Below are 24505 nucleotides of genomic sequence, written 5' to 3' on the forward strand. Positions count from 1 at the left end.
ATCATCAGTGGAAGTTAGCTGTGAGGGTGGTAGCCATCATCAGAGGGAGTTAGCTGTGAGGGTGGTAGCCATCATCAGTGGAAGTTAGCTGTAGGGACAGTGGCCATCATCAGTGGAAGTTAGCTGTAAGGGTGGTGGCCATCATCAGTGGAAGTTAGCTGCAAGGGTGGTGGCTATCATCAGTGGAAGTTAGCTGTAAGGGTGGTGGCCATCATCAGTGGAAGTTAGCTGTGAGGGTGGTAGCCATCATCAGAGGGAGTTAGCTGTAGGAACAGTGGCCATGATCAGTGGAAGTTAGCTGTAGGGATGGTGGCCATGATCAGTGGAAGTTAGCTGCAGGGACAGTGGCCATGATCAGTGGAAGTTAGCTGTCAGGGTGGTAGCCATGATCAGTAGAAGTTAGCTGTAGGGACAGCAGCCATCATCAGTGGCAATTAGGTGTTTGGGCAGCAGCTACCTCCAATGGGCGTGTCATGTTCCTTGAGTTTCATTCTTGCATGTATTGGGGCAGACTAGGGAATCCTTCTCAGTTATTTATGGATTAATATATTACGGATTTGTAAAATGAATATCATCATTTCATTTCCTGATCATTTTATGACAAAGCAAGAGGAGTTGCTACTGTTTTATATACTGTATAATGTAACCAACCGTCCACGAACGATGTCTTATACCAACAAGTGGAATAATTACTTACAGAAAAAGAAGACTCTATAATGTATGGAAAATGTAACCAAAAGTTATTTCCTTTTACCTTGGCAGAGAAGAGAAAAGATGAAAGGAGAGAAATAGAGGGGAAGTAAAGATAGACAGATACTGTAATCATACTGCACAAGAGAAATGAGCATAGCATAACAAGTTGTGATATTATAAGGTAGAGCAATATATGCATAGAAGCAACAAAAAAAACAAAAAAATTATAATACTTACCTGAGGTAGAGTCCTAACAGTTTTAATTTTGGAGGCTACACTGGTGACAGACGAGGAAGGTAACGTCTGCGTGATGACCCGTGGACCCTGACCAATGGATGTCACGCACGAAGAGACTTCCACTGGTCGGGCGTGGCCAGCCACCATTACTGTTCTGGTGACAGGGGGGCTGGGAGACGGTGCCAACGGCAGCGAAGGTGAGAGAACCTGCACCACGGGAGAGAGCCGTGAGGGAGATGGTGCAGGAGAAACTCTCACCAACGGAGAAGTTCTTGAAGCCGGAGATGTTGGTAATTGACCACTTGAGGACTGAGACAAGGAGTTGACCACTACCATAGCAGCAGGCTTGCCGGAACCCCCGGTTTTTGCCTGAGATATAACTGGGGGACTGAGCACCTTTGAACCACTAGAAGCCACAGCACGCACTGTTCCCACCACAGGAGTAATTGTCACTCGTGAACGGGGAATATCACTGAGAGTACCAACGTGGCCCATCAGTCTCTGAGCAGAGTGTGGCGTAGTGCTGTGCTTTGCAACAAAATAGTTTGATAATTCTGAACTTGACACACATATTTTTTTGGTGGGAACAGATGTAGGAACTGGGAGGGACTCTTTCCTCTTCAGTCCATCTTTTGTAAATCCACTTGGATCTACAGACATAATTTGAGAAGGAAGTGGCAACTTGTCACTGATTGGGAACACTGTATGGCTGCCACTGTTCACTGTATTTATGTTACTCCTGTTGGGAATTACTGACAAGGAACTGGGAGTCACAGACAAGGACGAAGGAACAACACATAAAGAACTAGGGAGCACTGACGATGTGCAGGGTTGTACTGAGGACGAACACGGCAGTACAGAAGATGAACATGAGAGCACTGGTGATGATGAACGAGGGAACACTGTCGACAAGCAGGGGACCGCTGACGACGAACTCGGAAGTCCCGGCGATAGACACGGGGGTACGTACGATGAGCAAGAGTGAACTGACGAAGAACTCAGAGTCAACGATGAAGAATTTTTTACGTCGGAAGAGAAACTAGCGAGCTCCTCTGCAATTTTCTTTTCTCTAAGAGCTCTTTTGGCAGCTCTTCTCTCAGCTCGCCGTTGGTCACGGTTGGCAATGTGTTGAATGACCTTGGTCAGCTGTTGCATATGAGCCGGAGAAAAGCTGGAGGTATAGGCAGGAGAGGCACGAGACAAGTCTGGAGGGGAGGCGGGATACGTGTCCCCAGAGGGTGATGAGGGGCTGCTCACGCTGCCTTCTCCACCATCTGTGCCGCACCACGGCTGCTTCACGCCCCATAATGGCTCAAAATGAGCAACCTGTCCAGATAAATATCAGCATTCATAAATTACACTACTGCAATATAAACATTAAAAGTAAAAATTATCAAGATTTGATGCAACATTGAAGAACTAACTCTTAGGAAACTTTTTTTCCTTTCTGCATGGTTTTAAAACCTAAATACAGAACAAGGCTTAAAGAGTTGTGGGAAGATTAGTTTACCTATTCTTTCTAAATTTTCATTCATTGGACAAGTGTGAGAGAATCAGTATGTCTGAGGATTTAGTCACTGCACCAAATATCAGTGCTGTATGCTAGATACTGTATTCAAGTTTAATTGTGTTTACAAGCTTAAGTTGGGTAGAAATACACCCCAACAGAGGAACACATAATAAGTAACCTTCCACATGTAGCAAAATGTGGATAATATAAAAAAAATAACATCAGGACAACATCAATAACCACCTACTCACAGAAAGATGAAAAAGAGCTTATGTACACAGTGAATGTTCCTAACCAAGTTCAGTACAATACCTAATATCACTCTGATAAATTGATCACTGCCAAAATGTAGTTCTATAAAGGACAAACAAAATAACTGGGTTTATTCTGTCTCTTTCTATACGATACCTTCCAGGGGTCCAATTTTGTGCGTTCCTTCTCAGCCTCAACTTTTAGTTTTACTTGATTATCATGGGTAAACTCTCCCTCTCCCAGACGACACCGCCACGACTCACAAGCACGCCCAAAAAACTCATTATTTAGACCCTGGGGGACAAGTCTGTTGAGCAAAAAAAAAAACCATATTAATAAAACCCATCTTGAAAAAACAAGATATACAGTTGAGTTGAGGATGTCAATTATAGATAATTAGCAGATAAAGAAGTAATAAGGCAGTAAAAATACATATAAGCTAAAGTTTTTCACACCTGCCAGTATCCCACTAGTGATGTGTTCATTCAGATACTAAATGACTTATCACTCCAAACATAATTAAATTGTATTAACCTAACTTAAACAACTAAACACGTCTATCATCTCTCCAGTACTATACCAACCCTGGTAATACTGTAAATGTCCCATAACAATAACCCCCCCTCCCATTACCTATGACAAGTGTGGTAAAGAGGAAGCAAAGAAAATATGATGTGTCCATAAAGTATATGACATATTTCAAAACTTTGTAACCTCAAAAATAATATAGACAGAACACACATGGAAGTCTATTAGCATACGAAAAAAATTGGAATTGTTCGTTAAGTATAATAAGATTGGTGTGTTCTATCTGTAATAATTTTAAGGTTATTAAATTTTACAATAGCTCATATACAGTATATAATTTATGGCCATCCTATTATATAATATTTCATGGTCCTAAACTATGTATCTCCTGGAATTTGTAACTTTCTTAGCCCATAAAATATTATCAAGGTTTATTTCTTGTATCTATCTTTAAAAAAATTTGCAGATAGTAGACAATGGCAAGATTCATATTCTATATGAGTAAGGGTTGTTAAGAGAGTGAGTGAAAATTGATACAGTACAATGTATTCATAAAGGTAACTGACACATATAGATAAAGACTCACTTCAGGGCATCGTCAGGGCCAACAGCCTGGTCCACCAGAGGCAACAGTTGTATCAGTCTGTGTTGGTATGCAGGTGGGAGGGTGGCAAAGGTGTGTTTATTGAGGATTGCTCTCAAGTTGACACCAGCCAGGATGGAGTCGGGAGTCTCCAGGTCAACATTGCCTTCCTTGGTCTGGGCCAACTGTGCTGCTGCTGACAATTTACGCTGAGACCTGCAGTCAACCATAATACAATCAATAACATATAAATATTTACCACTAATATACAATTTTCATTTCCTAGAGCAGAATAAACATTTTTAATGTTTCATTAAATAAATTATTAAAGGGTTAATAATGAAAGAAGACAATCACCCGGCCGGTGACAGCCTAGACTGGCAAATGGCATTTATGTACTGTAGTAGAACTTGGAGTTCTAATGCTACTTTATAGTTGTGATCCACACCCTGCTATCACTAGTTCTCTCTCTCCAACACACATCTCTTAGCCTTTAAACGATTTTCCATGGCTTTCTTAAATTTGTTTCGCACAAATATGCACAGCACGAGACTTTTTTTCGGAAAGTACTTTTCATGTCTAGCGAGGACTACGTGTAATCAACACACTTACATACAGTGATTTCTGCTATAACGGGTGTTTTGATAACGCGAATTTGCTCGAACGCGATTTATTAATAGAGGAACGATATTTGTATAACGCGAACGCTTGTTTGCTGTAACGCGTTTTTTGCTTACTATTTCTCCAATTTTGTGGTATTAACTGTGAATATGGTAAAGAAGAATATCTCCAAGAAGCATTCTGGTGATCGAATTCCCGGTGATGATCGTAAAAGAAAGGATATAACACTTGAAGAGAAGCTCGATGTTATCAACCTCAAAATCACCCTTCTCCCCCATCAAGTTACATTCATATTTTTTCAAGGTAAAGTGTTACATTTACTGTATGACTTCATTATTAGATATGAATGTAACATTTATTTAGACTGTGCTATCCTTTGTGTTAGGCTAACTACTAAATTTTTTTGATTTCCAGTAATCTGCACCTAACCCTATTTTCTCCATAAACCCTGTTATTTCTATTACGCGATTTTCTATAACACGTTATTTTACAAGAACACAACTATCGCGTTATAGCAGAACTGACTGTATTCACAAGAGAGTATGCAAAGTAATAAAAATCAAAACATTACCTACTCAACATAGTTCAATACAAAATATATAAATACCTTTTTCTAGGCTTGAAGCCTGGGATAGCGGCAAGATATGTCTGCATAGTGGTCATTGAGGGGGACGAAGCATCACGTGCAGAAGGAGACGACTGAGAGACCGGAACACGCACCACTCTGGAAGCTGTACACAAAACATAAATAGAATTACCAGGGAATAACTCTGAAACCACAACACATTTTACGCTGAATGTTTTATGTACAGGCAGACCCAATTTACGAGTTATATCCCTGAAAAATCTACGTAAATCAAATTTTCATAAATCGACCCACAATATCCCAGACTCCCATTATACTGTTTGGACGATACAAAACAGATGCTATTGATAGATATAAACAGTATTTACATGTGTTCATTGTGTCTTATAATGTGAGTTTTTACAACTATAATCTCATGAACCCCTGACCAAAATGAACAAAGACGTCCAGTTTAATGACACTGGTACTGGGGTCCTCATTCTACGTCAGTGATGTGTTCCAGAAAAGAGCAACTTACAGTGAAATGTTTTATAGTGACGAATTTTCCCCCATAAGAATTAATGTAATTAGGGATATATGCATCCCAATTCGTACAGTACTGTACTCCAATACACCTTGAAAGCTCAGTAAATCAGTTTACAATGGGGTCATTATAACAAAATGTACTGTATAGTAGTATTTGATATAATTATTTATCTTTGAGTGATACATGATGGCTTGAATTTGCTACTTGTACGCTTAGACAACTGATTAATGAATAAACCAGAGAATAGGCAGATGCATAATACAATACAAAACTATTCATGGAGTGCTGATAAATACACTCGTATATTGTTATTTACAATGTGTTGAATACAGCTGTTGTGGTAAGCACCAACCATCTTCAGCAGCAACAGCAGAGGTGCATGAGAGGAGAGCACTGGCAATACTGAGAGGGAAAGCAAGGACAGTCAGCTGTTCGTGCTTTGTGAACAAGGCACCAAGAATTTAATGCAAAGATATAAACCATCTGGGGTTGGGTGCGGGATTTTCCCCAGGAAAATTGATTATATTACTATAATTTTATTAAACCAGCACCAAATGAACGTAAATAATAAGAGAATTATGGTGAAACTGCATACTGCCATGTTAATGGGTTGAATGGAAAGGCAGTTGTCCGGCCACCCATAAACCTAACCTCCCATCTATCCTACACAGAATTCACTTCTCACTTCTAAATTTTCTTATTTTATAGTTCATTTTCTTTATTCTACATTGCCTTAGAGCATTGAAATAACATTTCTACAACCTCTATGGTCTCTAATGTAACAATGGCATGTGCACAGCCTTCTCACAGCTAACAAGCGTTTGTGTTATGGTGATTTCTCAACTCGATATTCCCCCCACACATAATATACCCCTACACTCTTTATCTTATATCTTTATATTACTGTACTGTATTTTTTTTATTCACAAGGCACACTAGTGACTGAAATAACTTTTCTGCAAATTCTGTGGTTACTTACACATAATAAGGGCACAAACATTCAGTCGTGTGAAAGGTAACTGATGTATTTTGGTGTGGTACAAACTTAACACTTGTAAGGCACTTTTTTTTTTTACTTATTACAGTTATTTGTACATTATAGCTATTATGTACTTTTAACAATATTTATATGTATCATATTCAGGTACACAGCGACTTAGTATAAAACAGTGAATGATGCAGACAACCTAAAGTGAAAAAATTTATGTCCTCATACAGTATAATGAAAAATTCATCCTATATTTGTTAGCGACATATACATTACTGGTACTGTATAGCAAAGAAACTGTTAATGTATTAGGAAACGATATTTGAAGCAGTGGCCTTGTAATATATGGCCGCCACTGCAAATATCTATTTCTGTTTATTGTTTAGTTAAGAGTGTATCTTCCATGGTGGTGCAACTAATATGTTGGTAAATATGCCAATGAAATAACCCAAGTGAGGAAAGTACAGGTATACTAGTAGTAAAAAATGGCATTACAAGTGTTTACCATATATTATTTTTCTATTTTTTTTTGTTAATGTGGAGTTTTTGCTTGTTAACCAAAATGTGATTTTTTTTTCTGCAAATTTTTGTAAAACAAATCCTCATAAAATGGGGTCTGCTTGTACTGTACATAAAACATGATGGTATGACTAGGGAACAACAGTGAAACATATAACTCTGGATGTTGTATATAAAACATTGAACTTATCTACTTAAAAGATAAAGGAGTCTACCTTATCATTCTCAAGATATTGACTAAACAATGGGAGATGGAGAAATTTTTTTAAAGGAAAATATTGAAACATACTTTTTCAAGAAAGTTGAAGTACGACTCACCCTGAGAGCCTGAGGAGAGTGTGTTGGAATAAGCACCAGATTGAGACAGACCCATCAGCACAGATGAGCTAAGGTTGTGTTGGTGGGCTCCACTCGTAGCAGCAGCTACGTTGTTAGCTATGCGAGAGCTCACCCTTGTACCCAATACGGGATGGAGGTTGCTGGATGAGCAAGCTTTACTGCTTAATCTTGTTCCAGAAAACTGACTGGGAGAATGGGTCATCTTGTTACCTGTCCTACACATGGGTGGGGATGGTGTGGTGGCCAGTGTGCTGGTAGGAGATTTGACGGAGGTGTGGAGCAGTGGTGGGGAGACAGAGGCGATTGTGGTAGTGGCTGTAGTGGTTGTAGTAGGAATGGTGGTAATTGTGGTGGTGACAGTGGTGGCAACAGCAGTAACAGTAGTGGTAGTGGTGGTATATGTGGAGGTCGTGGTGGCAAGAGGCTGGGCAGACTGAGAAGCAGGGTTGGGAGATGTGGCTGCAACCGTCTTCATGGTGACACGGGTGATTGGAGGAGAGTTGCCGGCAGCAATAGAGGTGTTCCTTCTTCTTCTACGAGCCTGTTGTCGCAGGGCGTGCTTGCCGGCCGCTCCGGGGTAAGACACACGACGTACAACAGCACCATTTACCTACAACAATGGTTCATACTTCAGCCATCATACACAAAAAGAAATGCAAGAAGGAAGTAAGACAAAAAAGAGTAATTTTTGAAAAAAAAAAAAAAAAACAACAACAACAACAACAACAATATGAAGAAGTAAGAAAATGTGGCTGACCATTAAAGTGTCACCATAACATACAGGTATACTGCATCTGATACAATCACTGTACTGTACTGTACTGTCATAATTCTTCTTATTATAAATTCAAACATTAAAAAACTATTGTCTTTATACTGCAAATCTATAATTACAACTACATATCTTTCTAGTCTGAATTATCACCAATACTGTATAGATATTGTGTAAGTCAGCCTTGTGTGGACCTTGATGTACTGTAAATACCTTATGTGCAGCCATTCCAGGGGAGAGATCAGGGGGCTCTGGGGGTACAGCAGCAGTAGCATCATCCACGTGAGGTGGCAGTTCCAGCAGTTGGCCGATACTGTTTGTGAGTGGTGGGCGGTTGTCATCCATGCTGCCCACCGTCTGGCACACATCCTCACCTCCACTACCACCAACTGAGGTGTCCACAGGCACGTCTCCCATCTGGTCTGTCTCTGCGTCCTCGCCTGGTGATCAATTAACAACACTCAATTTCTAGTTCACCTGGTGTGTACACATTTCTATAATAATACTGTATAATAATTTAATTGAGATTTGACTGCACCTCTTTCACCGTGGGGATGTGTACCAGAAGACCAGAATATAATTCAAGAAGTGAACAGCTGCACAATTCTGGACTGTACAAACATTTATTACTAGATAATATAAAGTTAGATACAGCATCAGTAATCCTGGGTAACTTACTGGGAGGTAAATAAAAATGAACCTTTTTGTTTTACAGTAGAGGTATAGGTACAGCAATTTACTTTCATATCATAAAAGTATTTTGCAATCATGACATAAGTACTGTATCATATTTTAGGGAAAGATCATAAAAAAAAAAGCAATCACATTAAAGTGAGATCTTTTTGTGCTATTATTATGAGTGCAAACCCAATCAGATAATCTTTCCAAATAAAAGTAAACATTATTTAGGTAATATTTAATTCTGGAAAATGTTTTCAACAGACACACAACAGAGGGTGTAGACATACCGTGAGGCGGCGGCTCCGAGACAGGCACTGCTAGCGTCTCCATAAGGCCACATTGACTGACCTTGCTTGTCCACCCACCACACTTTGCAAAGACTTTACCTATGGGGCAAAAATAAGAAATCAATCAAACTTGAATTGTTGTGGGGAAAGGTAGTAACAAGTGTATCAATTATTTAACATTTAACTGGCATCTAAGAATTCCCATCACCCCACACATGCACAAAAAATGGATCATAAAGAACACGAAACTTCCACAGATGATGGCGGCCATCCCTAAAGTTAACTTTAACTGATGATGGCCATCATAAGGATGAATGGTGGTCATCATCAGTAGAATTTTCACGTTTCTGCACTCCATTTTTGTAGATATTGGGGGGGGGGGGGGATCCTTAATTAGTGTAGCGTTTCGAGTGCTAGAGAATTCTTTAGAACTGGTGCCTTTGAGAAACAAAAGACAAGCTTTAATATCATCATCATTATCAAGGGTTAACTACCTGGCATCTGATGGCCCCTGAATCTACTGAGGAATTTTCTAAGGACCAGTTAATTGGAAAACTTTCAGGGGAAGACAAACTGGTTAGCATTACTTAATTATATAAAAGATATACTGTATTGTATACAAAACTCCTTAAGCTTGGTGAAACTAATAAAAATTGGGAATCAACACTAAAACATTCAGGAAAACTCATCTTCCATATATATATATATATATAAAGTCCATCAATATAATAAGTCAACACCAGAAATGGGGCCAAATACATATTTGTATTTGAAAATACAGTACAGTACTGTAAAATCAGTATCTGTATATATATATATATATATATATATATATATATATATATATATATATATATATATATATATATATATATATATATATATATATATATATATATATATATATATATATATATATATATATACATATATACTGTGCTTGTACAGTATTTGATAATGTTAGAAGTTGAGCATATTTATTTGTATCTGTATCTTATGCTTGTATTTGTTTCAAATACAGTTCAAATGCAATAATAATCTAATGTAAATTGAAGACTATATCAGCCCTTTAGCTAAAACAATGATGAATCAATCTTAATATTATAAACTGGTACAGTAACTTGTTTAAAAATTCAAGTTGGCAACTCTGTCTTGGCTTAGAGCTCTCCTACTCAGAAGTTTGCCTGTGTATAATTCTTGTCCAAACCTGGTGATGTATGTTGTATTTGAACTGTAGTTGATTCACGTATGGTGTTAGGGTTGCCACAGGTGAAGGTACAGTACATCTAAAATAAAGCGAGGAGTCAATTTTTTGTCCTAAATACAGTATTGTATAGTACTGTATACTGTATAGTGTATGTTTTTACCATATGGTGACAAATTTTCAATTAATTATATGTAAAGATAAAGAATATATATAAAAATAATACCGTTAAAATTTGGCGATACCCTGTACAGTGTATATCAATAAATCAGAGAACCGTCCTCATATCTGAGAGTTGAGAACCACAGTTACATCCACCATTAAAACATTTTTGGGCTGTTTTTATCAATCCTCTAAGGTTTTACATCTCTTTGGAGAGCCAGTTTTTAATTTCATTCACCCACCCGTCACTACCTTCCCCTGGCTCTCCTACCCCCAACTTTGTCCATTAATATTTCTGTTATTATCCCCCCAGCCCCAATTATTATATGACCAAAGTATCTCTTTTTTTTTCTGTAAATTTTAAGTACTGTATTGTATTTCTCTTGAAGTTTTTGTTAACCTCAGTACTTCTTCATTTGTTTTCCTGTCAGTGTGACTTATCTTTAACATACAACTATAGCACCACATTTTGAAGGCCTCTAACCTCTTTCTGGTGTCTGCTGAGTGTCCAAGCTCCTGACCCATACAACAGTCCTCGTCAATTATATATCCTTTCAGCAGCTTCTTTCTCAAATTGAAGTTAATGTCTATTTTAAGGTCCTTTAGATTATTAAATGCTGTTTTTGCTTGACCTATTCTTGTTTTGATTTCTTTGGCAATATATGACCAATTTCAACTGTTTACAGGTCAGTAACAATAACAAACTATGGACTGTGATATTTTTTTTGTATAAGCTATATGATATGGTTTTTACTGGCCTATGTATTATATTATTGGACTGAATAATATATGAATTACTTCTTGTTTCCCACTCAACCAAAAATTATTACTAAAACTAAAATTAATCACCACCTTGATAAAAAAAAAAAAACATAAAAGACTTGGTGTAAAGTATTAAGGATAAATCAAAACAAGAAAAATCAAACAAAATTTGGTGAAGTTATAGTGATTTAAAGCTTCATAACTTGCAGAAAATGTTTTTTTTAAGACAAAGAGCATCAAAGATTGTATTTTGTGTTTCTTGATGTGTAGTGCATTGTATATGATATATGGTGTTGTATGTGTGTGAGGGACTTTTGTCTTTCCCACTTGTATCAATGTTGAAAAGATATAAATTAGGCCTTTGCCAAGTCACGTGTAGTTGGTGTTGATGGTGGTGATGGGGAGGAGGTGGAGGCAGCGTGGCCCTCCCTCCTCTCATGCGTTTGTTTTCGTCGTTCTACCATCATTTTCCGGCGTTTGTTCAGTTTCTCTCTCTTGTCTAGTACCTTCTTCGATACTCGTGCCATTGTTCTTGCTATCTGATAACACAAAGTCCAGAAAAATAAGAAATAAATCTGAGAGGCCAAACCACCCATGGAATATTTGGAATTTAAATTACCGATACTCGGAAATTTTGGTACGTACGTATTTGTATTTGAAGCTCCGTATTTGAGGATTTTCAAACTTGAAAATTTGGATTTGGATTATCATATTTGTATCAATATTTGTATTTGGACATGGGTATTTGACCCCATCCCATATATACTGTAAACAGTATATATAAATATTTTAATATTTTAAAAGTTTTACCATTTAAAAATAGTACAGTGGGCCTAAATGTGCCTGTACAGGATACTGTACTACTTTTAAACTATATCAAATGGCATGTTTTTTTTCTTCAAATTATTCCATTGCAAAACATTTCATCACATCTTTGCCTCTTGAAAGTATTTGGCAACATGTTACACTGTACTACAGTTTTAACTACTGTACAACCATCACAGAACTGGGATACTGATTATCAGCAAAATACAATCTAACAATTTTCATTTTATACGTAATAGACTTTTTCTGAACGCATTTTAGAAATCAAATATGTAAAAAGAAAATTCACATCTGTGGGAAACACAAATGTAATTTTTTATATCATGAAGAGTAGAAACCCCCACTTATTTCACCTGATTAAGCACCATGGCATTAAATTGGGGGGTTAGGTTAAGTTAGATTATGTTAGGTTAGCATTAGTGTGTTTAATCATCAGGTGAAATTAGATGAGGTTCACAATCTTCATGAGGTGTGTAATTTCATTTTCTGGAGGCTGAAAAAACTGATCCAACGACCGATGTTTTGAGTGGCACTGTAGCGTCTAAGAACCAAATATTTCTACACGGCCCGGCCTATATGCAGGCTAATTTGGATACGGTAGGTTTCTTAATCATGGCTAATGGATCTCCTTTGGGGCTCAGTGAGAGTCATCCCCCAATGGGTCAGTGTAAGTACAGGAGTAAACTGTAGTACTGTAGGAAACCTTCCATATTCAGTAGTGTCTCACTGGACAACACACTTCTTACAAATAACAAAGACTGATAGAGATTCAGTAAAGTCATCATTCAAGTACATATAAGATCATTTTAAACACAGACAGTTCAAGTGTATAAACAATGATAAACACAAAGATGATTTAACCAGTAATATATATATATAGTAACACAAGAAAGTTGTTGAAAGTTTATTTCTACTAGATACCATTGAACCCTTGTTACTGTGACTCATGACATAAATATTATTAATTAGGTAGTGTGAGTCACAGCATTATCACAAAACACTGGCTTACAGCATCAAATTATCTTATCATCACAGCATGAACTTACAGCATCATCATAGCACACTTACACAGCATTAACTTACAGAAAACAGCATATAACAGCACATCAACTTTCAGCATCACAGTATAGACACACGGCATCTCAGCATACACACTGCATGATCACAACACAGTGACACATAGTATCATCACAACACACTAGCACAGCATCATCATAGCACATTGGCACACAGCCTCATCATAGCACATTGGCACACAGCATCATCATAGCACATTGGCACACAGCCTCATCATAGCACATTGGCACACAGCATCATCATAGCACATTGGCACACAGCCTCATCATAGCACATTGGCACACAGCCTCATCAGAGCACATTGGCACACAGCAACATCATAGCACATTGGCACACAGCATCATCATAGCACATTGGCACACAGCCTCATCATAGCACATTGGCACACAGCATCATCATAGCACATTGGCACACAGCATCATCATAGCACATTGGCACACAATCATAGCACATTGGCACACAGCATCATCATAGCACATTGGCACACAGCCTCATCATAGCACATTGGCACACAGCATCATCATAGCACATTGGCACACAGCCTCATCATAGCACATTGGCACACAGCCTCATCATTGGCACACAGCACATCATGCACATTGGCACACAGCATCATCATAGCACATTGGCACACAGCCTCATCATAGCACATTGGCACACAGCATCATCATAGCACATTGGCACACAGCATCATCATAGCACATTGGCACACAGCCTCATCAGAGCACATTGGCACACAGCATCATCATACATTGGCACACAGCCTCATCATAACACATTGGCACACAACTCATCATAGCACATTGGCACACAGCCTCATCCTTTGATGGCACAGCATCATCACTTAGCATTGGCACACAGCATCATCGCCTTTTTATTGGCACACAGCATCATCATAGCACATTGGCACACAGCATCATCATAGCACATTGGCACACAGCATCATCAGAGCACATTGGCACACACAGCATCATCCAGAGCACATTGTACACAGCCTCATCATAGCACATTGGCACACAGCCTCATCATAGCACATTGGCGCAGCATCATCATAGCATTGGCACACAGCCTCATCACAGTACACTGACTTAGCATCATCACAGCACGATGGCACACAGCATCACATCACAGTACACTGACACAGCATCATCACAGTACACTGACACAGCATCATCACAGCACACTGACACAGCATCATCACAGACACTGACACAGCATCATCACAGCACACTGACACTACACTGACACAGCATCATCACAGTACACTGACACAGCATCATCACAGTACACTGACACAGCATCATCACAGTACACTGACACAGCATCATCACAGCACACTGACACAGCATCATCACAGCACACTGACACAGCATCATCACAGTACACTGACACAGCATCATCACAGTACACTGACACAGCATCATCACAGCACACTGACACAGCATCATCACAGCACACTGACACAGCATCATCACAGCACACTGACACAGCATCATCATAGCACATTGGCACACAGCCTCATCACAGTACACTGACAGCATCATCACAGCACATTGGCACACAGCATCATCACAGTACACTGACACAGCATCATCACAGTACACTGACACAGCATCATCACAGTACACTGACACAGCATCATCACAGTACACTGACACAGCATCATCACAGTACACTGACACAGCATCATCACAGCACACTGACACAGCATCATCACAGTACACTGACACAGCATCATCACAGCACACTGACACAGCATCAACTAAAGGTCTAGTCCCATCACTCGTTGGTGACTAACGGAAACAGTGTCTCCTCCTACCATTATATCTCAAGTGCAGCAAAAGTATCATGATTAAGGTAGTCAGCACCACAGCACAGCACCACAGCACAGGAGCACAGCACATACTTGAGGTTCACAGCAACATAACAGTACCGACCCAACCTCAACCTCCTCCCTTCATTCCCTCATTAATCAAATTCCTCTTCTCCCCAAGCCATTTTAACAAGACAACATCATGAGGTAATATGTGTTAGAGAGTGAGGCACACCAGCCTGGCACACCAGCCTGGCACACCATATACTAACACCAATAACCAGCGAGACCTCAAAATGACCATCCTCCTCCCATCGTTGGTGATAGACTTAATAACCTCATTTTCTCCCCCCCACCATAATATTTAACGACTGACAGATATAACAACAATTAAGTCTCGTCCATGAGAGTACAGCAGCATAACACGTACTTGTGGCATAACAGCACGGGGGTCATAGTGAGGGGTTGAAACACGGGCTTAATACAGGTTGTCAGCCATTGTTGATGCGTTTACCTCTAGTTCCACCATCGGCCGCCAGGGGGACAACAAAGAGAAACACGTGAGCAGCGACTTGCGGACTTCTCTTCCTTTTTCTTATAAATTATATTATAAATGATCAATAATGATTATATAGTACTATAATTAAATATTTTAAGTCTTAGTATTGTTAGTATTATTAAATATTGGAAGATAATGTGAGTTATATTCAAGGGTCGTTAATCCATTTGTTTACGATGAATGATATGATAGATGTATGATAATAGTCAACTGCATAATACAAAACAAAAAAAGGTATTGTGATATATCCATTACCAAGACCGAATGAGAAAACAAACTTTATTTTCAATTATATTTGTAATGTTATAATGTACAGTTAATAATATTAGTCTTGACCAAAATACATTTGATAAATGTACGATAACTATCTGTACAAATGGCATACAAATTCATTTATTATACATCCAATGTCACATTTTGAGGCGGAAACAATATATCTTGTATACAATAAATTATTAGAATATAATTGTGGATGATTATAAGAATTTTGATCCCAATAGTCACAATAGTCGTTGCTTATTATGGACAACATGAATGGTGTATGATAACAATGAAATGCTTATAAAATACACTAGTTGGTAATTATATTATGTTACATATTTAACGGAGGAAAAATACAAACCTAAAGAATTTTGTATTTTATATATTATATAAAAAATCTTAAAGTTGGTCTATTAAAAGCATAGAAGTACACAAGCAATGTATATAGTCAGTGCTGGCTAATTCCTTCACTTCTATCTTCCTTATTGTGTCTACCCTATGTTTCTGTATCTTTATAAGTCTTGAATATATTTCTATAACACTACCAATAATTTATCCATGATCATATTCCTGCTTTTAATTCACGTACGAGGTGTATCATGAGATGAGGTACTGTACAACAGAGGCGTACCGTGAATGAGGTACTGTACGACAATGTGTACGGTGAGAGAGGTACAACAACTCGCTGGTGGTGTACGAAGGCCATGACGAGAGGTGGAGGACTCAGCCAGAGACAAGACGCGGGACGGCGGTGCTAGGGAGCGTCATTCATCCCTTACACTATTTCCCTCAATAATTTACATGTGATCTCGAACCCAAATTGAGTTTGTTGTTTTTTTTAATGTCGAGTGTGTAAACTGTCACGTTTGTGGGATAAAAGAACCAAGAATTTATCCTTATATAGAGAGATTATGACCTAGTTTAATGGTCTCATATTTCTGCACCTTGGGAGCTGCCGCTGGTGAGTCTTGTTCCCAGTTCTATCAATAATTTTCCTCTTATTTACATCCCACTTAAGTTTGAATGTTGCTTGAGATTTATTGAATAAGTTGTAACGTATATTGTATAATTTGATATTCAATTTATTTGTAAATTAACGCCATTACATTGAAAAGACATTTGTAAATTTGTAACTGTTCATTGTCAGTCAGGCATGGAGTGTCTGGCCTCAGGTTTCTTAGGCAGACTTTATTTACCAAGTATATTTAACCCATCAGTTAAGACTATACAATAATTCTGGAAGCTATGACCATCATTATTAATTTTAATGTTTTTAATGATGTTAAGTTGATCAAGACACCAACATCAAAATTTCATGGTCTTTTTCCACACTTGTATGTGTTAGCCACAATTACCTGTTGCCAGCTCCCCGTGCTGAACTGTCTGTTGCTTCTGTCACTACAGTCTCTTGTCAGGTTCTCAACTCTAATATAATTTCTTACAATGGTAATACTTGGTCTAGTCATAGCAGGAACTTAATGAAATTTCTCTGCACTCTGCCATATTCTCCATTGCATCTCTTGTGTACCCACCTCCCACTCTAGTTGCACATTATTGGGTAGCTGCCAACACCTCTTACAGACAGCACATGACCTTTTTCCACCTCTGGTCCCGTGCTAACACCTCTAATCAATACTTTTGTTTTTGTCAAATTCACTCTCCGGCCCTTTGACTATTCCATTTCTCCACGGCCTTTTCTTTATCATCTGCTCTCAGCGCTAAGTCATCAGCGTAGGCCAATCCGGGTTAGGGTCATCACGTACCCAAAAAAGTTAACTCGTACCCACGCCAACTCGTACCCAGGTAATTCGTACCTAACTCATGAGAATAGTCATACCCAAGATTACTTACACCCAATTCAATAAATAATCTGTACCTATTAGTATATATATATATATATATATATATATATATATATATATATATATATATATATATATATATATATATATATATATATATATATATATATATATATATATATATATGTGTATATCATGCATTTTAGCTTTATCTATGATTACAAAAAAAAAGATTATGTTAATCTTGTAGGAAAGTGCAGTTGATTAGTGACATGTAATGCATAGCTTTGAAATACTGACATACTAAGTAGGTTAGTATTAACATAAGAACTTAAGAGTGGAGGAAACTGCAGCGGGCCTATTGGCCCATACTGGGCACTCCCATTTACACCCAACCCCTATTGCTCATATATCCATCCAACCTATTTTTGAAGCTATCCAGCGTATTCGAGTTAATGATGATGTTTGGTGACTTGTTTCAGTCGTCAACTACTCTATTTCCAAACCAATGTTTACCTATTTTGTGCCTAAATCTAAATTTGTCTAATTTAAAACCATTGTTACGAGTTCGCTCCTGGTTGGATAGTTTGAGTACCTTTGTAATGTCCCCTTTGTTTAGCCTTGACTTCCATTTATACACCTCGATCACATCGCCCCTCACTCTACGTCTCTCAAGGGAGTGAAAATTAAGATGTTTTAACCTGTCTCTACACTCAAAGTTCCTAATGCCCGGGATTCTATATTCATTCTGTAATCCGGTGACCAGAACTGAACTGCGTAATCTAAGTGAGGTCTCACAAGTGTAAGATATAGTTTTAGGATGACCACCGCTAGTCTCGTAACTAACACTCCTTTGTGTGAATCCAAGTACTTTATGAGCCTTCTTTTGAGTAAATACACATTGTTTACTTGGCTTAAGATTCCTACTTATCATTACTCCTAAACCTTTCTCGCTGTCTGATTTCTCTATAACATCGTTGTTCATCTGGTATCTGGTTTCTCTGTTTACATTTCCTAGAATAAGTACTTTATATTTACCCAAAATTAATTTCATCTGCCATTTTTCAAACCATTCAAAAAATTTGTTAACATCTTCCTGTAGTTTTGAGGAGTCCTCGTCAGATTTAATTACACGCCCTATTTTAGTGTCATCAGCAAATTTACTTATGTTGCTGGCTACTCTGATATCTATGCCATTTATTTATACTTGTATAATAAATAATAATTGTCCAAGTACTGAGCCTTGGGGTACTCCACTAGTGATGTTGCTCCAACCGGATTTAGTGCCGTCACACAAACATTGCACTACAGGTACTGAACGTGACAGGGCTGAAACGGTACTGGAGTTATGAAAGAAGTCCGAGCTTATATTCAAAGCTGAACTCGCTCACATAGGATTAGTGGACCTCCAAAAATGAGAGATTAGCATGGTTAGTGACCCAGGCGGCATGCCTTTGATCATCCGATGTCGCATCCTTCGATAGTCGCGTATCACAAAGTCTCCGAGTAACCTGACTGATACATGACCATCGAAGGACGTGACGTCGGAACATCAAAGGGATGCCGCTTGGAAGTTCTGCAGTCGACTTATATGCCAAAAATGGGCCTAATTCAAACTTTAAACCTGAAAATAATAGGATTGACTTATACGCTGCAATATGCGGTATACTGTATTCTTGTATATATATATCGTAAATTGGGTACGAGTTATCTTGCAATTGGGTACGACTTGACATGTTCTGGTGGGTACGATCTACTTGGATACGAGCCGTCCAGCACCCGGCCGACCCTAGTTATGCTATATTGCATCCAACAGAATTATTGTTTAGTTCTGTCGGTACTTCATTATAATCTTCAGCATTATTGAAGTGGTGAAGATGAATGAGTGTGTGTGTGTGTATCCTGACAGGTGAGGCTGACCAGCGGGTGAAGAAGATGATGGGTGTCCGGGGGAAGGTGTCAGCCGAGTGGAAGAAGAGGGTCAAGTCAGAGTACACGCGGCTCAGGTCACTCAAGAGATTCAAACGTGCCGACGAAATCAAGGCCGCGTGGAATGACAATCGAGCCAAGTTAACTGGTAAGTGGTAACTGAGTCAAGCTGATTAGTAACATAGCATATTGGAAGTTATTCAGGTTTTATGAGTATTCATTTCATTACAGTGTTTTGCAGGGATTATTTGTGTGATGAGTCAAGGTTCATGTAGAAATACTTTAATAATGTAGGATTAAATTTTGGAGTAGTTATGAAACTCTTAATAACTGATGGAGTAGCATTTTTTGGGGTAGTAAAATGTTTAATTTCGGGAATTAACTTGGAGTTGTTTTTGTATCCAATAAAACTTTAAGTACAGTACTGTACACCAGGATGAAGTCACAACGATGGCTTCTTGATACTTAATGACTTACTACAGTATTCTCTCTCATTTTTTGTGCATATTTAATAGACAAGATGTTGCTGACCCACAAGCCTGGTAAATGGTGATGACAATAGTTAGATGGGTAATATTTTGTAGCTCAGTAGAGGAAGAAGATAAATTTGTGAATTATTGTGTTTCTGGATGTTCATAAACAGTTTGTAAATAGTCTTGAAGATGATGTGTGGTGTGACCTAACTGGGGAATAAATGTTGTAATTTGTGTAGGTAATATAGCACTGAACTTTACTGTAAGTCACCCGGTGAGGTGCACCAGGAATGTTCCTCAATAATTTCTCAATGAAAATACCTTGTCATGAAGCCCAGTTCTTGGAATCAGTTATTGTTTTTCAGATTTTATATTTTGTTTTTATAATTTGAGATTCATAATGTTTTCACCTTTGTAAAGAAATATTATTGTTTTTTAATAATTTTCCAGACTTGTTAGAGCAAGAGGATCAGACAGTGATTGGGATGGGACCTGTGTGGGTGTGTTCTGTGGAGGCTCCTCCCCACCAGGCAGTGATGAGACGCACCCACATAACTTCCTCTAGTGGAGAACCCCTCTCTGTCCCTATTAAGACCATCAATGCTGTCAACCCCATCCCTACCATGTATACTTGGGCACCTCTCCAACAGAACTTTATGGTAAGAAGTTATTATCATGCATATATACATACAGTGAGTTCTGCTATAACGCGTGTTTTGATAAAGCGAATTTGCTCTAACGCGATTTATGAATTCGGAACAATATTTGTATAACGCGATCGCTTGTTTGCTATAACGCGATTTTTGCTTACTATTTCTCCAATTTTGTGGTATTAACTGTGAATATGGTAAAGAAGAATATCTCCAAAAAGCATTCTGATGATAGAATTCCCGGTGATTATCGTAAAAGAAAGGATATAACACTTGAAGAGAAGCTTGATGTTATCAACCTCAAAATCACCCTTCTCCCCCATCAAGTTACATTCATATTTTTTCAAGGTAAAGTGTTAAATTTACTGTATGATTTCATTATTAGATATGAATGTAACATTTATTTAGACTGTGCTATCCTTTGTGTTAGGCTAACTACTAAATTTTTTTCGATTTCGAGTAATCTGCACCTAACCCTATTTTCTCCATAAGCCCTGTTATTTCTATTACGCGATTTTCTATAACACGATATTTTACAAGAACACAATTATCGCGTTATAGCAGAACTACCTGTACTTGGGTACCTCTATAACACAACTCTATTATAAGAGGTTATTATCATACATATCAATTCATCTTAAAATGGTCACATATCCCTGATGTCATGGGGTACTTTTCAGTTTTTTATATTTTGTGTTTGTGTTTAAAGAATTACAATAATGTGACTTGACAAATTTGTGAGCTATTGTTTTCAGTGTTGGTATTAAGCAGTTCTAGCTTAAAACTTTTTATTTTTTTTGTATCATTTCAGGTTGAAGATGAAACTGTTCTTCACAATATTCCATACATGGGTGATGAAGTCCTGGACCAAGATGGTAAATTTATTGAGGAACTGATCCGCAACTATGATGGCAAGGTTCATGGTGACCGAGAGACTGGCTTTATAGACGATGAAATATTTGTTGAGCTTGTTGACACTCTGGTGCAACAGTATCAGGTGAGTTTGTATCACCATCATCATTATTAATCATTGTAAATCATCATCATCAAAAATCAATCCCGGTATTAATTGATAACATAAGCAAAATAATGAAAATTTTCACAAATTTTATCTGAATTAGAATAAGGAAGTACTTGTATGACAAATTTTTTATTCTTAGTATTCTTGCTACAGGCTCTGATTACAGTAAAAAAAACTTTGGTAACAAGTACAGAATCTACTGTATACAGTACTGTACTTATGTCAGACTAAAATAATTCCATCTCTGTTGTTCAAAACAGCTAAGAAAAAAGTTCTTTGGAGTATAAAGCTTCCTATTGACTGTATCATATCATACATACAGTATCTCAAAAATATAAAATAAATTTATTTTTATCGACAGTAAACAATTGAACTACCATATATTGTGGTCTTTCAGTCGACTTTTGAAGCTCCATTTTATTTTTTTCATAACGAGAGGTCGTCTTACACAACAGGTATAAGATGTCAACCTCTAAGTACGCTCCACCACTAGCATCAGATTTTCACTTTAACTTACTGATAGGTCTCAATCACTTAATTTCCAACACTCACAAACAAATTGTACCTAACTAGCATTTTCCCAGAAGGGTAACTGTTACTGAACTTGGCCTATATTATGATAAGTTCATGTTTATAAGTGATGGACATGTTAATATTAAATAAATTTGAGGTTTGCAGCTGTTTTCAGTGAAGGGGTAGCTCATTTCTTATTTGGAATGGATGTCTTGTTGTTATAGAAAAAAGAGATGGGAAAGGACAAAAGTGATAGGAGAAGTATTGGGAGGAAGGAGACCAAGACAAAAGATAAAGAAGATGATGAAGAAGAAGAGGAAGAGGAGGAGGAGGAAGAAGAAGAACAAGACGACGAAGAAGAAAATAATTCACGAAATAAAGAGGTATGTTGGAAGAAATATTTTTGTAAGTTTGTCTACCACTATCAAGTTACAAGTACAGAGCATGCACAAGGTCCTGTTACCCCCCTCTTGAATCTGATATTTGAACACACAAGACTTGTGAATTAAAACATTGAACACATGAGGGAGGAATATGGGAACTCTACACGTGCGAGTTGTGATTCGAAATTGAATGCACTAGTGTTTAGCTATGTTTTAACCCCTACGCCCCAGTTGACATTTCGGAACATTCATCTAGGGCGCCCCGGTTAACGTTCCGGAACGCACGCCTTTTCACTCCATTGTTTGAAAGCCCAGTGCAGGTCATGAGGTTCCAGCATGGCTATTTGGTGGTCACGCAGGGTAGCATGGGTGGGCTCAGTGCAGTTAGTACGCATTAGCCCGTCCCCATGGAGAGTTGTACCTCAACCTCTCAGGCTAAAAGTACTGTAGTGTAGTATTACTGGAAAATAATGCTACGATTGTTATAATTGTATATATTTGTGGAATTATAATTCCGATAATTATTTATAGGCATTACTTGCTCTCCCAAACACAAAGACAGCCTGGTGACAGACTGCGTGTGTCGCCGAGCACTTTTTATATAGTAATGCAAATGAAATATATTCTAAATGAATTATTTATAGGAAATAAGAATTATGATCAGTAAATATTTGCATTACTGGCCATCCCGGATACATAGGCAAGCAGAAAATGGCCGTCAAGTGCGTAGTGACCACAAGCGCTAGCTGTCAAACAAGCTGTCCCCTTATCTCCTTCAGCACTGCTGCCTCAGGGAAGTTTCTAGAGGGTCAATATATAGTTTTTGTTGCTTATTTTTTATTGTTTTATCATTTAAAAAGGTTAAAAGTAATTTTGAAAACGTTGACCTTTCTCGATTTACCCCGTGTGGGGGGGGGGGGTACGGCCAACGGCACACCTAGCCCGGGGCGTAGGGGTTAAACCAAGGTGTTATTTGTACTTCCTGTATTTTTGGTGCCTTTATTCCAACTTCGCAGTGGTTCTTTTATTTTGTTTTTTATCTCACAGTACTGTACAGCTACTACTCGACTTACGACCGCCTCAGTCGTACCAAAGTTTTGTCAAATTGCGTATTTTCGAGTCCCGACGTTAGTGATTGCGCTGTGTACTGAAAATTTTTTCGTTTGTAATTCACTTTATAATGGCTGGCAAGTTTAAAAGTGAGAGTTTTGTGGTGCTGAGAAGAAAAAGAGACACCCATTTTAGATTATCTATGTATTATTTAAGCATTTTTGACATGACCAATTCGACTTACGGCCTGGATTTGGGTCCCTAACCCCGTCCTAAGTCGAGAAGCAGCTGTATTATAATTGGCCATCTTAACTAATTCCCAATATTTAGGCTGTCCTCAAGAATACAGGGGGTCTATGTGTTAAATAGTTTTTTATAATATTTGAATTATTATAAATGTAGGGAGATATTTTTTCTAAAATTTTATGTTACATTAATTTTAATAGAAAATGCCTTTTACTAGTAAGTGATTATCGTATAGCATCATATGACTTAAACTTTGTTATGTCAAAAGATGTATAAATCAGTAAATCAATAATTCCCAGATATTTTTATTTATTTATTTATTTATTATATATTTTTACTCCAGGATGAAAGTTGGGATGGTTCAAGCACTTCAGGGACCAAAGACTTCCCATGTGCCTCCATCTTCCAGGCTGTGTCTGCTCTTCCTGATAAAGGTCTCCCAGAAGAACCTAGGAAAAGTATGATATTTACTTTATCTAAAATTATTTTAGGTAATGCAGGTATACTGTATACATCAAGTAACTTGGAGAGAGATATTGTTTGTTTGTTTGTTTATGGCAAAAAAAAGGTGGCTGGTTTCATTGACAATATTTCAAGCAACTTGGCCTCCTTAGCTTGGATTCAGATTCACCATACAAGTAATTAATATTCTT

At 37.9% G+C, this 24505-nt stretch overlaps 2 protein-coding genes across 6 annotated transcripts in view; one reads left to right on the forward strand and one right to left on the reverse strand.

Annotated features, from left to right (window-relative positions):
* Positions 1–15501, reverse strand: part of LOC121853481 (polycomb protein Asx-like) — a 31645-nt gene extending 16144 nt beyond the window's left edge. For 3 of the 5 annotated variants that reach the window (XM_042347658.1, XM_042347650.1, XM_042347626.1), the window contains exons 1-9: positions 15396–15501; positions 11624–11789; positions 9123–9221; positions 8368–8594; positions 7362–7992; positions 5032–5155; positions 3807–4019; positions 2849–2999; positions 931–2256 (exon numbers count right to left, since the gene is read on the reverse strand). In XM_042347658.1, the coding sequence (XP_042203592.1) occupies positions 931–2256; positions 2849–2999; positions 3807–4019; positions 5032–5155; positions 7362–7992; positions 8368–8594; positions 9123–9221; positions 11624–11789; positions 15396–15404 (2946 nt within the window). In that variant the 5' untranslated portion in view covers positions 15405–15501. Of the gene's footprint in view, positions 1–930; positions 2257–2848; positions 3000–3806; positions 4020–5031; positions 5156–7361; positions 7993–8367; positions 8595–9122; positions 9222–10329; positions 10740–11623; positions 11790–15395 lie in introns of those variants that run through there. The other 2 variants (XM_042347643.1, XM_042347635.1) reach the window with 2 other exon arrangements.
* A 999-nt stretch (positions 15502–16500) lies between these two features.
* The window catches only part of LOC121853532 (histone-lysine N-methyltransferase E(z)-like), a 43470-nt gene continuing 35465 nt past the window's right edge, over positions 16501–24505 (forward strand). Inside the window, exons 1-6 of the mRNA XM_042347731.1 lie at positions 16501–16746; positions 19497–19664; positions 20440–20648; positions 21451–21636; positions 22398–22556; positions 24196–24309. Of these exons, the coding sequence (XP_042203665.1) occupies positions 16710–16746; positions 19497–19664; positions 20440–20648; positions 21451–21636; positions 22398–22556; positions 24196–24309 (873 nt within the window). The 5' untranslated portion in view covers positions 16501–16709. The remainder of the gene's footprint in view (positions 16747–19496; positions 19665–20439; positions 20649–21450; positions 21637–22397; positions 22557–24195; positions 24310–24505) is intronic.

The sequence above is a fragment of the Homarus americanus genome, unplaced genomic scaffold (genome assembly GCF_018991925.1).
Source record: "Homarus americanus isolate GMGI-L3 unplaced genomic scaffold, GMGI_Hamer_2.0 scaffold50564, whole genome shotgun sequence".
Taxonomy (NCBI): domain Eukaryota; kingdom Metazoa; phylum Arthropoda; class Malacostraca; order Decapoda; family Nephropidae; genus Homarus; species Homarus americanus.